The 18,310-nt window shown below is 44.9% G+C and overlaps 1 protein-coding gene, 1 long non-coding RNA gene and 1 pseudogene across 3 annotated transcripts; 2 read left to right on the top strand and 1 right to left on the bottom strand.

Annotated features, from left to right (window-relative positions):
* Nucleotides 1-611: 611 nt before the first annotated feature.
* LOC100357289 (FUN14 domain-containing protein 1-like) lies at nt 612-4,656 on the top strand (annotated as a pseudogene).
* Nucleotides 4,657-10,420: 5,764 nt separating this feature from the next.
* Nucleotides 10,421-11,852, bottom strand: LOC138849682 (uncharacterized). 2 transcript variants are annotated; one of them, XR_011388730.1, is made up of 2 exons: nt 11,713-11,852; nt 10,421-10,753 (listed from the first exon to the last, which is right to left on the bottom strand). It is a non-coding gene; the product is annotated as an uncharacterized lncRNA (long non-coding RNA). The 2 variants fall into 2 exon arrangements; XR_011388729.1 differs by having other exon boundaries at nt 10,421-10,784; nt 11,713-11,842.
* Nucleotides 11,479-16,583, top strand: LOC100338374 (LIM domain-binding protein 1-like). Its single transcript, XM_051823803.2, is given in 3 exon segments — nt 11,479-12,018; nt 12,506-12,956; nt 12,959-16,583. Coding segments are annotated over 3 exon segments (1,230 nt in total). The 5' UTR covers nt 11,479-11,556; the 3' UTR covers nt 13,276-16,583.
* The last annotated feature ends 1,727 nt before the right edge of the window (nt 16,584-18,310 follow it).

Genomic DNA, 18,310 nt, shown 5'->3' with positions numbered 1-18,310 from the left:
TGGGATGTGGGCTTTGCAAGCAGCAGCTTTACCTGCTGTGCCACAATATCAGGCCTTCTGTGCCTTTTCAGTTTAATAAATTTTTATTGATAAATCTTTTTAAAAAATATTCATTTAATTTATTTGAAAGGCAAAGTTACAGAGAGGCAGAGGCACAGGCAGAGGCAGAGGGAGAGACAGAGAGGTCTTCCTTCCATTGGTTCACTCCCCAGATGGCCGCAACAGCCAGAGTTGTGTCAATCTGAAGTCAGGAGCCAAGAGCTTCTTCAGGGTCTCCCACGTGGGTGCAGGGGCCCAAGGACCTGGGGCATCTTCTGCTGCTTTCCCAGCCCATAGCAGAGAGCTGGATCAGAAGTGGAGCAGCCGGGACTCGAACCAGTGCCCATATGGGATGCCAGCACTGTAGGTGGTAGCTTTACCTGCTACATCATAGCGCTGGCCCCCTGATATGTCTTCCAGTTAGTAAGTCTTCCCTTGGTCATGTCCTGTATATTGATAAATCTATCAAAGGCATTCTTTATTTCCATTATAAATGTTTTTAATTTCTAATGTTTCCTTTATATTGTTTTTTAGAGTTTCTTTTTCTCTGCTTATGTTATCCATTTGTTCTTTCATGTTATCCACTTTTTCCATTAGTATTCTTAATCATATAATAATGATGCAGTAAGTGTAATCATATAATAATATTAATCATTATTATTTCAAATTTTCAGTGTGACAATTCCAAATCTTTTGCAAGTCTGAGTCTGATTCTGATGCTTGCTTTGTTTTTTGAGATTGTGGTTTTTACTTTTGGCCTTGTAAATTTTTTGCTGAACGTGGGCATGACCTATCAAGGAAAAGGAATTGAGGTAGAGAGGCCTTTAGCATGTTGTTTTATGTTCCTTTAGCATGTTGTTTTATGTTCATTTGACTAGGAGCTAGTCTGTGTTTACTGTTTGCTGTAGCTGTGGTGTCAGAGGTTAAATTTTCTTCTGTTGTTCTTGTTTTTGTCTTTCCTGTGTCTTTGACTTTTCCTAGTTTCCTTCTTAACTAGGGTTTGAGGATTGCATTTGTTTAAGCTCTAACTCTGTTGTTAAACAGGAGTCCTATTAATGTGGTGAAAAGTTATGAGGAGAAATGGAAGAATTCTGTAGTTTATGATTAAGTCTGCATCTTTTAGTGAGCCTGTGTCCCTGGGCTGTGATCTTCACAAGCGCTTCTCAGCCATTCATCTCCCCCACCACCCCCCTTTCCCAAACACAGAGCATATTAAAGAGACCAGGGCTGGAGGGGGTTGAAGTTGAGTAATTCCCTTCCTCCACATTGGTTATGATTCAGTAAAATTCAAGTTGTTTAGGCTCTGGTAAAATAGTTTCCTGTGAGGCAGGTCTTGTTAAGAACAAAGCACTGTGGGCCAGTGGTATCATGGCGACTTGGATACCCTCTCCCCAAGAATATGAAAGTGATGACAACTCTTACAAAGTGTTGGATTTAACTGAGTATGCAACAAGATGCCAGTGGCGGAATTGAGCATTTGGCCACAGTTTGGGACCTCCGGTAGAAACATACTCAGTAGTTACCCAGATTGTAATGCGTGGTATGACTGACTGGTATGCAGGAATTTTGTTCCAGAAAGTTGGAAAACTCACAGCAACCGCAGTAGGTGGTGGGTTTCTTCTCCTTCTGATTGCCAGTCATAGTGGCTATGTGCAGAGTGACTAGAAGAGAGTTGAAGAAGATGTGAACACTGTGATTTGAACAGCATGTATCTGGTTTGCTTAAATAACTGCAACTTCTATATGCTTACTTAGAAGTTTTGTTCCTGTCTGCCACATTTATAAAATAGGAGTATAATTCCTGCGCCCAAATTAATAGGATCCTCAGGATTTAAGAGGACTATTTTAAGAGGTAAGTAGAGAAGCTATGTTGGAGGTGATTTGGACTACACTGAGTTCCTACTACAGTCTCTCACCTCCAAATTGCAGTATGTGGCACTGCTGGGTCACATGGTGACTTAAGATTTTCTCTGAATTCAAGGTCACAGCCCATATGAATAGGGGAAGGAGAAGGACAAGAAGAAAAGGCAGCTGGAGATCTTTCTTATAACCTAGAGCTGCTCCAGCACCCTTGGTTTCTGATTTTTTCTATCGAATATGGTTGAGAATAACTAAGATGACTTTTTTTTTTTTTTTTGACAGGCAGAGTGGACAGTGAGAGAGAGAGACAAAGAGAAAGGTCTTCCTTTGCTGTTCGTTCACCCTCCAGTGGCCGCCGCGGCTGGGGTACCACGCTGATCCGATGGCAGGAGCCAGGTACTTCTCCTGGTCTCCCATGGGGTGCAGGGCCCAAGCACCTGGGCCATCCTCCACTGCACTCCCTGGCCACAGCAGAGAGTTGGCTTGGAAGAGGGGCAACCGGGACAGAATCTGGCGCCCCGACCGGGACTAGAACCCCGTGTGCCGGCGCTGCAAGGCGGAGGATTAGCCTAGTGAGCCACGGCGCCGGCCGATGACTTGACTTTAAAAATGTTTATAAGCAAATAGCCTAGCCTTCTTACATTTTGGTATAAAGCTGTGAACTTCATGACTTTGTAAAACATGGTATAAAGCACATACAAGAGGGAAATAAAGTACTTTTACTAATAAAGATGTGAACAAAACAAAAATGCAGAGTAAGAAACAAGCAAATAAAGCAGCACCTGAAAGAAACAGTATAATTGAACAAGCAATAAGATGTTTGAGAGAGAACATTGTTATATCCAGTGGATTTGTAGGAAGCTTTTTGGTAGGGACTGCATCTTAAGAACTTGAAGAATCTACCATAGTGGATTCAATTGTGAGAAGAGAAGTGGAGGTGATAGGATGCTTTCAGTAGTACATGACATAAGAGACTCCAGGATAAGGGGAAACAGCTAGCTGGCCAAAACTGAACTCACAACTTAGCATTTTGCTGTCTGAAGCTTGGCAAACTTCAGTATCTGCTATAAGACAACCTACATGGTATGTGAATACTAGTGTTCCTGAGCAAAACTTAGCTTTTATCATTTATTAAAAAGTTGTATCTGGGGGCTGGCATTGGGGCACAGTGATTCCAGCATCCCATTTCAGAGTGCTGGTTAGAGTCCTGGCTGCTACACTTTGGATCCAGCTTCCTGCTAATGCGCCAGGGAAGGCAGCAGATGATGTCCCAAGTACTTGTGCCCCTGCCACTCACGTGGGAGACCCAGATGTATTTCCAGGCTTTGGCCTGGCTCAGCCCTGGTGGCTGTGGCCATTTGGGGAGTGAACCAGGAAATGGAATACTTTTTTTTTCTCTTTCTTTCCCTTTCCCCAAAATAAATGAAGTAAATCTTTAAAAATGTACATCTGTTTAGAAACTAGTTTATACATTATCACCATTAGATATAGGTTTCAATAGGAAGCATTCTATTGGATTTATCGCCCAAAGAAATGTTACCCTCTATTTAAATACGATTTTCTTCATTGTTCTTTACAGTATGATATCAATAACTAAAAATTTGTATTATAGCTCCAGAAAAAAAAAAGAACAGAGTCCTGGGCATAATTCAAATGTGCTATTTTCCTGTCCTACTTCTGAAAGTATGACGAAATTTTCTCTGGTCTTCACAGTGAGAACCAGATATGACACCCACATTCTGGTCAACCCGAAACTGACTGTATATCTATTCAATAGACTGCATGTCTATTCAAACCCTTTTCCTATTTTTAAATTGGATTGTCTTTTTCCTTTTGAGTTGTAAGTATTCTTAATATGTTCTGGATAGAAGTTCCTTATCAGATAGGTGATTTGTAATTATTTTCTCCCGTGCTGGGGAATGTCCTTTCATTTGTTGATGGCAAGCTTTGAAGAACAGAAGTTTTTAATTTTGATGAATTTCAGTTTATCCAATTTTTGTTGGTTGGGCTTTTGGTGTCATATCGAAATCATTATCTAAAGCAAGGGCAAGATTTACTGATATGTTTTCTTCTGAGAGTTTTAATCGCTTCAACTCTAACACTTAGGTTGGTTATCCACTTAACTTTTGTATATGGTGTGAGGTAGAGGTCCAATTTTATTATTTGCCTGTGGATATTCAGTTGTTCTGATATCATTTGTTGGGGCTCCCACATGAGTGACAGGTGCAAGGGAGTTATCATCTGTTGCCTCTCAGGGCATGCATTAGTAGGAAGTTGAATCATAAGTGGAGCAGGGACTTAAATCCAGGCACTCTCATAGGGAATGCAGGTGTTCCACTTGGCATGTTAACTGCTGCACAATAATGCTAATCCCAGGTGTGGCTTTTTCGTATATGCTTTATTCTTTTTTTAAAGATTTATTTATTTATTTGAAAGTCAGAGTTACAGAGAGAGAGAGGCAGAGAGAGAGGTCTTCCATCCATTGGTTCACTCCCCAGATGGCTGCAATGGCCGGAGCTGGGCCAATCCGAAGCCAGGAGCCAGGAGCCAGGAGCCAGGAGCCAGGAGCCAGGAGCCAGGAGCCAGGAGCTTCTTCTGGGTCTCCCATGCGGGTGCAACAGCCCAAGGTCTTGGGCCATCTTCTACTGCTTTCCCAGCCCATAGCAGAGAGCAGTATTGGAAGTGGAACAGCCAGACTTGAATGGGTGCCCATATAGGACGCACTGCAAGTGGTGGCTTTATGCACTACACTACAGTGCTGGCCTTCATATATCATATATGCTTTTTATTGGGCTGAGCCATTTACCTTTTTGGCTGGTTGACTGAGTATTTTATAATGAAAAAATACCAGATTTTGTCAAATATATTTTCCTTATTGAGTTGATTATGTGGTTTTGTTTTTTACTCTGTTATAATGATATTTTATATGAATAGATTTTAGGATGTAAACCAGTCTTGCATTTTTGGGATAAACTCTACTTGGCATACTGTGTAATTCTTTTTCTATTATGTTGTATCTGGTTTGCAAGTATTTTGTTGAGGAATTTTGCATATATATATATATAAAGATTTATTTTATTTATTTGAAAGACAGAGTTACAGAGAGAAGTAGAGAGACAGAGAGAAGCCATTTGGGGAGTGAACCAGAAGATGGAAGACTTTGTCTCTGTCTCTGCCTCTCCCTGTCTGTAACTCCACCTTTCAAATAAGAAAAGTTTGCCTTGGAATGGCTCATTTTTAACTATTTTTTAATTCATATGTTTGTTTATCAGCTTGATCAAATGAGTATTATCTATGAGTCCTAAGTGTTTGGAAATATGTATCACATACAAAAGTGACATTAAATAGAGTTGGGCTTAAATCTGCTGTATAATTAATCTAATACAAAGACTTTGGTGAAACTAATCTAAATAAAACTGAAACTTGGGGCCGGCGATATGGCACAGTGGGTTAAAGTCCTGGCCTGAACTACCCACATCCCATATGGGTGCCGGTTCTGGTCCCAGCTGCTCCTCTTCGGATCCAGCTCTCTGCTGTGGCCTGGGAAAGCAGTGGAAGATGGCTCAAGTCCTTGGGCCCCCGCACCCACATGGGAGACCAGGAAGAAGCTCCTGGCTCCTGGCTTCGGGTTGGTGCAGCTCCGGCCATTGCAGCCATCTGGAGAGTGAACTAGCGGATGGAAGACTTCTCTCTCTGTCTCTACCTCTCTCTGTAACTCTGTCTTTCAAATAAGTAAGATAAATCTTAAAATAAAAAAAAAAAAACAAAAAACCTCAAAGACTCCACAAAGCTGTTAAATCCTTCCATGGAACACATTGCTATAAACTTTACAAATGACCAATAGAAACAGTTCGGCAAGTTGGTAATTTTGCCAAATTTGATTTTGAAATATATAAGAAATTTCTTTAGGTGGATAAATTTAGAAAATTTGATCAGCTGGCCTTTGGGTAGCTTTGTCCTTTGGTGAACTGTCTCCAGTAAATATATTTTTCAATAATTGCTTAGGCCCTGGGTACAGATAAGGGTTAAGATTATAAGAAATTGAGGAGACTATGCATATAAACGCCACTTTTTTTTCTTCTGAGAAGTAGGCAGTGAGTTTAAGAGCTGATAATAAGAGGTGAAGGCAATATAAGGGTTTAAGAAAAGTATTGCAAGTTTGTAAGAGTCAATGATGTGGCAGGAGTGAGCAACCCAGGCTTGTGTTCAGGGCCAACTCTGTTGGTAGCAGTTCTAATGGTGTGTGATTTTTGTTTTATTCCTAGGAGTGCTCAACAATGAGGGCACAAGAGTACAGAAATCTGGTGATTAGAAGATGGGTGGGAAAAAAGGCAAGGGACTGGCGTGAGAATGTTGAGTTGTCGGATCATGACATCCTGGACTGGCTGAAAAGGAGGAAAATCTTTGTACACAGAGGGGAAAAGGAAGGGTCCAAAGGATTAGAATTGCAAGAGGCTGAGGTTTGATATCTGTGTCTAAAGGTCTGAGGGAGCTAGACACAAGCTGAGTTTATGGGGTCAGATACTGGAGGATAAAATTTGAAGGGTAACGATAATGTGGTCTCGAAAGGGCCAGAGGCCTGGTAGGGTGGGCCTGGTTGTGTGGATTCATCATGAGAATCCCAGTTTCGCTTCTCCTCTACCATCCTCACTCTCTGTGCATGGAATTATTTCTCTTTCCAACTATTCAAGCAGGAACCTGGTGTCATGCTTGACTCTTTTTTTTTTTTTTTTTTTTTTTTTTTTTTTTTTTTTACAGGCAGAGTGGACAGTGAGAGAGAGAGACAAAGAGAAAGGTCTTCCTTTGCCGTTGGTTCACCCTCCAATGGCTGCCGCGGCCAGCGCCCTGCGGCCCGCGCACTGCACTGATCCGAAGGCAGGAGCCAGGTGCTTCTCCTGGTCTTCCATGGGGTGCAGGGCCCAAGGACTTGGGCCATCCTCCACTGCCTTCCCAGGCCACAGCAGAGAGCTGGCCTGGAAGAGGGGCAAGTGGGACAGAATCCGGCGCCCTGACCAGGACTAGAACCTGGTGTGCTGGCGCCGTGGCTCACTAGGCTAATCCTCCACCTAGCGGCGCTGGCTCATGCTTGACTCTTAACTTTTTCCTCCACCTCACATAATGACACACAATGTGTAGTCAGTCTACTCCACCTTTCCTATGGCAGCTGACTTGTCAGCCTCTTTCCATCCACCGTGCCTCTGGCTCAGTCTGATTTTTCAATAACTTTGCTTGGAGTTATTGAAAAATTATTTGGTTTGCTTGCTTCTAGTTTTGCCCCTTTAACCTATCTTCCAGTTTGATGCAAGAACAGTCTTTCTGAAAAGTAAATCTGATCCCTTTTCTCTCCATTTAAAAATCCTTCAGTGGCTTTCCTTAGGATCCAGGATAAAATCCAAACACTTTATCATGTCTTACGGGGCTCTTTGTAATTTGATCTTGCCTGGCTTTCCTGCTTCATTTTCTCCACTTTTCTCTCAAATAGTACATCCCAGCTGTACCAAATTACTTACTTGAAATTTCTCATCACTCCATACTGTTTCACAATTCAGTGTATTTAAACCTGCAGATCTTGCTGCTTGGCATGCCCTCCCAGCTGCCCTATCTCCTTCAAGTTTGATGCATTCCCACTCATTCTTCAAGAATCAGCTGTATGTAGCATTTTTCTTCTGCGAAGTTCCACATCAACCAACTCTTTTCTTGCTACTCTAGTATGCTTCATGTGCAACTACTTTCATAGTACTTATCTTGCTATTTTGTACTTACTTGTTTATAATTTGTTTCTCTAGCTAGTCTTTTAGGCCTTTGAGGGGGTCATCCTTGTATTGTCTATACTTGCATAGTGCTTTAAAGGGGAGAAGGAATAAATCTAGTAAATGTATTTGATAATTTTTTCTTTTTTTTTTTTTAGTGTTTCCTGTGTACAAGAAACCACGGTAAGTACTCTGATGAATTCTGCAGGTTTTTCTCTCCTAAAGGCAATTTTTCAGTCTCCTTCTTAAGTTCTGTATCCTGTCTGTTCTCTAATGTCTGACTTCAGCCTCCTTCCCCTCTGCACTCTGAGTCACTCCATCCATTTCCTTAGCTTTAATTGCTGACAACTCCCAAATCTGTTCTCCCAGTAACAACCTCTTTCTCAAGATCCAGATGCTCCCAGGCATTTCCAAGTCAGCAAATACAACACTGAACTATCCTTTCTTTTGTTCTTTATGGGATAAAAGGGGAAAAGAATCCTAAGGAAGCTTCTGAAATAATTTAAAGGAAGCAGTTAGAAATTAAGCCAGGACAATGTCATTTAAGCTTTCAGTGACATCCCTACATACAGCTTTTGCGTTTACATCTTCTTGAAGCAAACAGAAATAAACTCCTTCCCAAAGTGGGGTATATAAGTGGTATACCAATGTTCATGTGAGACTACAGAGTAAATAAGGCTTGTCTCCTCAGAATACCAATTTTGTTAGGCAGTTATGTGTGTGAGATATAAAATATCTAACTTATAAAAACTGAAAGCTGTATTTTATATTAAAGAGATATATGACGGAACAGAATGCAAAATGTCAGAAAAGTTTAAAAATTGTAAGCACAAGACCATTTCTACTATTAGAGCTTCTCAGATTTAACCACCAAATTCAGGTCCCAGAGTCAGAGAGCTACACTATACCTATGCATTTAAGAGCACAGAGAGGATATCCTTAAGGATACATGCATTACCTGGGTGTGAACAACGAGGAGTAAGTTTTGCAGGAAGCTCTTTTTTCAGATGAAACAGGAGGAAACAGGAGAAGGGAGGAGTTACTAAATCCAAATGCAGAGTTGGCTTAAGAACTCAGTATAACATGCTGATTCATTCCATAGACATTTACAGATGCTTATTTTTTTTAAAAGATTTATTTATTTCAAAGTCAGAGTTTCACACAGAGTGGAGGAGATGCAGAGAGAGAGAGAGGTCTTCCATCTGCTGGTTCATTCCCCAGTTGGCCGTAAAGGCCGATCTGAAGTCAAGAGCCAGGAGCTTTTTCTGGGTCTCCTATGTGGGTGCAGGGACCCAAGTCCTTGGGCCACCTTCTACTGCTTTCCCAGGCCATAGCAGAGAGCAGGGTCAGAAGTGGAGCAGTGGGGACTTGAACTGGCACCCATATGGGATGCTGGCACTGTAGGTGGCGGCTCTAACCTGCTATGCCACAGCGCCGGCCCCCAGATGCTTATTTTGTCCAATGTTCTTTACTTGGTGGTGGGAGAGGTGAATTTGATGTGATCTCTGCCCTCAAGGAGCTCACTATTTAGTGGCTGCCAAATAGTATAACTAAGACACTGAAATGGAGATGAAATAATCTAATTTACAATGCCATCTCACTAGTCCAAGTGATCAATTTCTGCTCACAATTGATCATAATGATAGGACTAAGAGCCAAAGGGATCACATAAACAAGACTACTGTCTGCTAATACCAACTGATAGAATAAAAAAGGGTAGAACGATCCAACATGGGAAGCGAGATACACAGCAGACTCATAGAGTGTCAATTTGTTAAGTCAACAACAGGAGTCACTGTGCACTTACTCCTCATGTAGGATATCTGTCCTTAATGTGCTGTACATTGTGATTTAATGCTATAACTAGTACTCAAATAGTATTTTTCACTTTGTGTTTCTATGTGGGTGCAAACTGTTGAAATCTTTACTTAATATATGCTAAATTGATCTTCTGTATTTAAAGAGAATTGAAAATGAATCTTGATGTGAATGGAAGGGGAGAGGGAGTGGGAAAGGGGAGGGTTGTGGTGGGAGGGAAGTTATGGGGGGGAGGCATTGTAATCCATAAGCTGTACTTTGGAAATTTATATTCATTAAATAAAAGTTTAAAAAAAGACACTGAAATGGAGATGAAATAATCTAATTTACAATGACATAAAAAACTAAAATATTTTGCAATAAATTAAATCAAGGAGATGAAAGATCTGTGCACTGAAAACTATGACACTGAAAAAAGAAACTGAAGACACTAATAAGTGGGAAGAAATCTTCTATTCTTAGATTGTAAGAATTAGTATTATTAAAATGTTCACACATACATCCTGCCCAAAATGATCTACAGAATCAAATCAATCTCTATTAAAATTCCAATGGCATTTTTCACAGAAATAGAAAAAATAATCTTAAAATTCATATGGAATACAAAATACTGAAGACAACCAACTGTATTTGAAGAACAAACTGGAGGTATTGCCTTCCCCAACTATAAACTGCATTACAGAGGTGTAACAATCAAAAAAGTATTGTTTAGGCAGAAAAACAGACACCTACACCATTGAGACAAAATAGGGAGCCCCCAAATAAATCCAGGCATCTGTGGCCAACTAATCTTTGTGGCCAACTTAATCTCAGCATAAGGGTGCTAAGAATATGCAATGGAGAAAAGAAGTCTGTTCAATAAATGATGTTGAGAAAACTGAGTATCCAAATATCACAATGAAACTGGATCCTTGTCTTACATTTTATAAAAAATTAACTTGAAATGGACTAGTCTTTTTTTTTTAAAGATTTTATTTATTTATTGGAGAAGTAGAGTTATAGACAGTGAGAGAGACAGAGAGATGGGCTTTCCATCTGCTGATTCACTCCCCAAATGGCCGCAAGGGCCAGAACTGAGCTGATCCGAAGCCAGGTGCCAGGTGCTTCCTGCAGGTCTTCCATGTGGGCAGGGGCCCAAGTGCTTGGGCCTTCCTCTACTGCTTTCCCAGGCCATAGCAGAGAGCTGGATCAGAAGAGGAGCAGCTGGGACTGGTGCCCATATGGGATGCGGGTGCCACAGGTGGAGGATTAACCTGCTGCACCACAGTGCTGGCCCCATGGACTAGTCTAAAATGTAAGATATGAAACCACAAAATTCCTAGAAGAAAATATAGGGAAAAACTCCCTAAAGTTGGCAATGATTTTTTAGATATGACATCAAAGTATAAACAAATAAGCTGCATTACATGGAACTAAAATCCTTTTGCACATCAAAGGAAACAATCAACAAAAAGAAAAGACAATCTATGGAAAGGACAAAGTATTTGCAAATCATATCTGATAAGGGACTGATATCAAAAACGTCATCAAGAACTTAGACAACTCAAAAGCGAAAAACCTTAACCAACCAAACCAAATTATTTGACTAAAAAATGGACAAACGTTCTGAATAGACATTTTTCTAAAAATGACAAATAAGTACAAATGGCCAATACAGAAAAGTATTACTCAACATGCTGAGTAATACTAATCATCAGTAAAATGCAAATCAAAACCACAATGAGATATCCCACACCTATTAGCATGGCTATTATAAAAAAAGGATAAGCAACAAGTGTTGTTGGTAAGGATGTGAGGAAGGGGAGCCCTCATACACTGTTGCTGGGAACAAAAATTGGTTTGGCCATTATGTAAAAACAGTATCGAGGTTCTTTAAAAAAATTAAGAATATAATTCTCGCCTGTCTGCTCGGCGCCTGACAGGCCCCTCGCTGCAGCCAGGGGCCGCCCGCACCGGGCAGAGGCCGGGTCGGGCCGGCGGCGAGGGCAGCGGGGGCCGCGGGCGGCGGCAGCGGCTCATGCCCGGCCTGTCCCCCCGCAAGGGGCGGGCACCGTGACTCGGCTGGGGCCCCAGCGGCGGGCGATGTGAAGATGTCAGTGGGCTGTGCCTGTCCTGGTTGCTCCTCCAAGTCGTTCAAGCTGTACTCGCCGAAGGAGCCCCCGAACGGCAACGCCTTCCCCCCCTTCCATCCCGGCACCATGCTAGATCGGGATGTAGGCCCAACTCCCACGTACCTGCCTACATACCTGGAGCCTGGGATTGGGAGGCATACACCATATGGCAACCAAACTGACTACAGGATATTTGAGCTTAACAAACGGCTTCAGAACTGGACAGAGGAGTGTGACAATCTCTGGTGGGATGCTTTCACGACCGAGTTCTTTGAAGATAACGCCATGTTGACCATCACTTTCTGCCTGGAGGATGGACCAAAGAGATACACTATTGGCCGGACCCTCATCCCACGCTACTTCCGCAGCATCTTTGAGGGGGGTGCCACGGAGCTGTACTATGTGCTTAAGCATCCCAAGGAGGCATTCCACAGCAACTTTGTGTGGGGAGCAATCCGGACTGGACTGAGTTACTGGAATTAAGACTTATTCTATGCATCTGCTCTCCCACAATATGGCGCTGGGAGAGGAGAAAACAGCTTCTACACAGCTGCCTCCAGTTCAGCCAATAAACTGTAGGACCTACTCCTGATTGGAGGAGAGCAGCGTACTTGGCGTGTGGGCAGCCGAGTTGGGATTGGCAGAGGAGGACTATAAAGGAGGAGAGAGACGGCATGCACCAGGAACATCTAAGGGGAACATCTAAGGGGAACATGTAAGGGAACACCTGTGCAGCCCCTGAGAGAGCCGGCCGGCGGTGTGCTGCTCCCCTGCAGAAGTGGGGAATGTGGCCAGGGGGAACTGCCCTTCCACGGAGGTGGAAGGGATAGTAGCCAACCCGGGAAGAACCAGCAGCAAACCCGGGGAGGGCCGAGCAGACAAAAGAACAGCGCAGGGTCCTGTGTCGTTCCTCCACGAAGACGGGGAGCGACACTTTGTGTCCCTCGACTGTGACCAGGGTAGCAGGGTGACCCAGCACGGCAAACCCATGTTCACTCAGGTGTGCGTGGAGGGCCGGCTATACCTGGAGTTCATGTGCGACGACATGATGAGGATAAAGACGTGGCACTTCAGCATCCGGCAGCACCGAGAGCTCATCCCCTGCAGCATCCTTGCCATGCACGCCCAGGACCCCCAGATGTTGGATCAGCTGTCCAAAAACATCACACGGTGTGGGCTGTCCAACTCCACTCTCAACTACCTCCGACACTGTGTGATACTCGAGCCCATGCAGGAGCTCATGTCCTGCCACAAGACTTACAGCCTCAGCCCCCAAGACTGCCTCAAGACCTGCCTTTTCCAGAAGTGGCAGCGCATGGTAGCACCCCCCGCGGAACCCGCACGGCAGCAGCCCAGCAAGCGGCGGAAACGGAAGATGTCAGGGGCAGCATCATGAGTTCGGAGGGTGGCTACACCAACAACAGCAACAGCAAGAAGAAGAGCCCGGCCAGCACCTTCGCCCTCTCCAGCCAGGATGTGATGGTGGTGGGGGAGCCCACCCTGATGGGCGGGGAGTTCGGGGACGAGGACGAGAGGCTCATCACCCGTCTGGAGAACACCCAGTTTGACGCGGCCAACGGCATTGACGACAGCTTTAACAACTCCCCTGCACTGGGTGCCAACAGCCCCTGGAACAGCAAGCCTCCGTCCAGCCAAGAAAGCAAATCGGAGAACCCCACGTCACAGGCCTCCCAGTGAAGGCCCTGCCGTGGCCACCCAGCACTCTGCCTGCCTGCCCCACCCCTCGCAGCCCCAGGGAGCAGAAGACAGAATGAAGAGACTGAGCATGGGCATCCTCCATTCACCCACTTCAGGGAGGAACTGGACTTGCTGGGGGCAGGTGCCAAGATTTGCCTCCCAGTGTCCCTGGGCTGGGCCTGGCCTCTGCAGAGCCTCTTGGGGGAAGGGGGTACTCAGGTGGATGCCTCTGTGGGCCCTGGGCCTCTGAGAAATGTCCTGACCACCCCACCCCAGGGTGTTTGTCTCCATTGTCACTCCAAGCTCCGGGTTCCCTGTCCTCCTGACTTTACCCCCTTGAAGCCTTGGGTTGTCTGTACCCACAACTCTTAGGGACTCAAGAAGTTACACGGGGCTTGGCTGGATGCCCCTCCCCCTAGGCAGCTGGTAATTGAGGGGTAAAGCTCTGGGCTCCTCCTCCCTCTGCCATTTATCCCAGCTCCAAGTTTTTAAAAAAATATATTATTAAAAATATAAGTTAAAAAAAAAGAATATAATTCTCATATGATCCAGCAATCTCACTTCCAGGTAGGTATCTAAAGGGAATGAACTCAGTATCTTGAAAAGATATCTGCACTGCTGTGTTCACTGTAGCATTAATCACAATAGCCACAATTCAGAAAGTTCTCTGTCAACACATGGATGGAGAATGCAGTACACACACATACATACACACACACACAATGGAACTTTACTCAGCCATAACAAAGAAGGAAATCCTGCAATTTATAACAACATAGATGGACCTGGAGTGTCGCTCCCCCTCTTCATGGAGGAATGACACAGGACCCTGCGCTGTTCCCCCGTCTGCTCGGCCCTCCCCGGGTTTGCTGCTGGTTCTTCCTGGGTTGGCTACTATCCCTTCCACCTCCGTGGAAGGGCGGTTCCCCCTGCCACATTCCCCACTTCCGCAGGGGAGCGGCACACCGCCGGCCGGCTCTCTCGGGGGCTGCACAGGTGTTCCCTTACATGTTCCCCTTAGATGTTCCTTCTTAGATGTTCCTGGTGCATGCCGTCTCTCTCCTCCTTTATAGTCCTCCTCTGCCAATCCCAACTCGGCTGCCCACACGCCGAGTACGCTGCTCTCCTCCAATCAGGAGCAAGTCCTGCTGTTTATTGGTTGAACTGGAGGCAGCTGTGTAGAAGCTGTTTACTCCTCTCCCAGCGCCATATTGTGGGAGAGCAGATGCATAGAATAAGTCTTAATTCCAGTAACTTAGTCTAGTCCGGGTTGCTCCCCACAGATCCCCCTTTCTTTTTATTTTTTGGCGTTGATACGCGCCTGTCTTCGGTGTCCCACGGCACACACTCTGCTCTGCTTGCTAGAGTTGCCACAGGTTCTTACAAGTCCTATCAATCAGGCAAACCGAATCCGGGTCCTCTCTTCGCCATGTTGTGAGGAGGTTTTTAGGCGCTGATGCATGCCTGTCTTCGGTGACCTGTGGCTCATACTCTGGTCGAGCTGCCTGCTGGTGCTTACCGCCTTACTAATCAGGCAGACCGAATCCAAGCCTTCTCATTGCCATATTGTGGGGTGACTTATTGGTGTTGATTCGTGCCTATCTTCGGTGACCTGCGGCTCATACTCTGGTCGAGCCGCCTGCTGGTGCTTACCGCCTTACTAGTCAGGCAGACCGAATCCAAGCCTTCTCATTGCCATATTGTGGGGAGGCCTACTGGTGTTGATTCGTGCCTATCTTCGGTGACCTGCAGCTCATACTCTGGTCGGGCTGCCTGCTGGTGCTTACCGCCTTACTAATCAGGCAGACCGAATCCAAGCCTTCTCATTGCCAAATTGTGGGGTGACTTATTGGTGTTGATAACGTGCCTGTCTTCGGTGACCTGCGGCGCATAAGCTGCTAGCCGCCCGCAGGTGCTCACTGCCTCACTAATCAGGCAGACCGAATCCAAGCTCTCTCATTGCCCTGTTGTGGGGAGGCCTTTCTATTTCTCTATTTCTCTATGTCCGGGCATTCCTATTTCTCCCGTTTTGCCTCTATCTTCCAGCATTCCTATTTCTCTCATTTTACTTCTAAACTTCTGTTTCTCTTATCCCCGCGGCTTCCCGGCGCCCGCCCTGAGGCTGCTTCTCGGCGGCTTTCCGGCTCTGAGCCGCTTCAGCCCGCGCCTCTCTCATCTGCGCGGCTTCGCACTAGCCCAGCGTTCCCTATCTACTTGAGCCCCGCACGCTCTGTCTGCGCGCGGCAGCCTCCGCGAGTCACACAGCGTAGCTTACGTCTCCGCCACTAGCATTCAATCTAAGTTCCCCGGGCTAACCTGGCGAATTCAACCCAGCTCACATCTCCGCCCCACGATTTGGCTTCCCGTCCTTTGCTCCCCGGGCTAATCAGACGGATCCCAATCTGGCTTACGTTTCCGCTTCTGGTTTCAACTTTTCGCCCCCTATTCCCGGGCTAACTTGAGAATCCCAAAGTGGCTTTCATCTCCGCCTCGGCCTGCCCCCGACGGCTTCAATTTCCCTAACATTTTTCTCTACCCGGTATGTTTCCCCAAGCTTTCCTCCAACAATACTCCTCCCTCATTTCTCCTGGCCTCTCCCCACAGTCCGCATCCGAGTCTGTTTGTTCTAGCTTTCACTTTCGCTTTCGACCTTAGAGATTTCTCCCAGCTTCCCCCCGTAGTCCGTATCTGAGTCTATGCCTAGGCTTTCAATAGCTTCTTCCGGCACCCTTTTCATCCGGCTTTCCCCTAGGCTGTTTGCTAGTCTCTCTCTCCGACATTCTTCCATTTCTTCCCATTTCTTCCCTCCTAAGTTTCCTATCCGTCCTAGGTTTCCTATCCGAGTCACGGCACCATTATGTCGCTCCCCCTCTTCATGGAGGAACGACACAGGACCCTGCGCTGTTCCCCCGTCTGCTCGGCCCTCCCCGGGTTTGCTGCTGGTTCTTCCCGGGTTGGCTACTATCCCTTCCACCTCCGTGGAAGGGCGGTTCCCCCTGCCACATTCCCCACTTCTGCAGGGGAGCGGCACACCGCCGGCCGGCTCTCTCGGGGGCTGCACAGGTGTTCCCTCAGATGTTCCCCTTAGATGTTCCTTCTTAGATGTTCCTGGTGCATGCCGTCTCTCTCCTCCTTTATAGTCCTCCTCTGCCAATCCCAACTCGGCTGCCCACACGCCGAGTACGCTGCTCTCCTCCAATCAGGAGCAAGTCCTGCTGTTTATTGGTTGAACTGGAGGCAGCTGTGTAGAAGCTGTTTACTCCTCTCCCAGCGCCATATTGTGGGAGAGCAGATGCATAGAATAAGTCTTAATTCCAGTAACTTAGTCTAGTCCGGGTTGCTCCCCACACTGGAGCACATTTTGCTAAGTGAAAAATTAGAAAACACAAATACTGTGTTGACTTCACTTATGTGTGGAAGTTTAAAAAGTCAAACACAGAAACAGTGTGGAATAGTGAGTGCCAAAGTATCCAAACTTTCAGTTCTAACAAGTTCTGGACATCTAACGTACAGCATGGATGAAAGTGACTATATTAATATATATATATATATTTATTTGAAAGAATTACACAGAGAGAAAGATGGCAGAGAGAAGTCTTCCATCTGCTGGTTTACTCCCCAGTTGGCCAGAGCTGTGCTGATCAGAAGTGAGGAGCCAGGAGCTTCTTCCAGGTCCCCAACGTGGGTGCAAGGGGCCACGGACTTGGGCCATCTTCTGCTTTCCCAGGCTATAGCAGAGAGCCAGACCAGAAGTGGAGCAGCCGGGACTTGAAACGGCACCCATATGGGATACTGGCACTGCAGGCGGCAGCTTTACCCCCTATGCCACAGCACCAGCCCCTATATTAATTTAAAAAGAAAGCTAAAGAAATTGGACCACCAGAGTAACATTGAGCTTTGCCTAGGGAATTGAGTGAACACAGGGGTCACCCTTCAGCTTTTGGCAGTCTTGGAGAATGTACAGGTGTTTTCTGCCTGTGGATTAGTTAGGAATATTCCAGGAAATTGTTATATAAAATGTGTGAGAAATGAATTAGACATATACTTACATTCTTACTTACATCATTAAATATTCTATATTTACATATATTACATCATTAAATATTCTATATTTACATATATTACATATATTACATCATTAAATATTCTATACTTACATCATTAAAATGATTCATAATCATTTTAGCCTCTAAGTTCCTGTAGAGAAAGGAGACCATTTCTTTTGCCTTGGACACTTAGCAGTATAGCCTAACACTGTCCCTGCACATAGTACCATCTTTTAGTTTTGTTAAGGCTTAGGCAGAGTTGAATATGGCCTGGATAAAGTTTACTTCTCCTCATTTAATGAACATATATTGAGCACCTATTGTGTATCAGGCCTTACAGTAGTTATTGCCTCCTAGTTTCAGTTTCAGAAGCTTGGTTGAATGAAGCAATCTGTTAAGTAGTAAAGGGTGTTGAATGCTCTGACAAGTACACCTCATAGGGCTACAACAGCACACCTAAAGAGAGCTAGCCCTATTGGAGGGTGACAGGGAGACTTCAAAAAAGGCTTTTCTTCTGAGCAGAGATTTGAGTCAGTAGGAGCTGACTTGAAACAGGGCAAGCGTTATAGCAAAGGGAACATCACACATAAAATTGCCATATAGTCAGAGAATAACAAGTAGTTTCCTATGAAGGATGGTAGCAAATAATGGTAGGAGGTCAAGTGGCTCAGACCAGGCCATAGAAAGCCTTTGTGTCATGAAGTGTCTGGAGTTTGTTTAGCAAAGGCAATGGTTTTATCACTGGAATGCTGGTTGAGTCCAGTAAAAATAGGTTGTAATCCATTAGTGGACTGTAAATCAATTTAGTGAATTATGACCAGCATTTTAAAAAGTGAGCTAGAACACAGTAGAAAAATATTAGTGTGCGTATTTCCGTAAGTATTTTGTGAAGTATCCATAACTATTTCAGTCATATATGTAAATGCATAGTGGCAATGTAAAATATTTAGTCTGTTAAGTCATAGTGAAAATGGTTTTTGATAAAACAG

Source organism: Oryctolagus cuniculus, chromosome 1, assembly GCF_964237555.1.
Source record: "Oryctolagus cuniculus chromosome 1, mOryCun1.1, whole genome shotgun sequence".
Classification (NCBI taxonomy): Eukaryota; Metazoa; Chordata; class Mammalia; order Lagomorpha; family Leporidae; genus Oryctolagus; species Oryctolagus cuniculus.
Note: the sequence above shows the minus strand (reverse complement) of the source record. Positions and strands in the feature narration are given on the sequence as shown.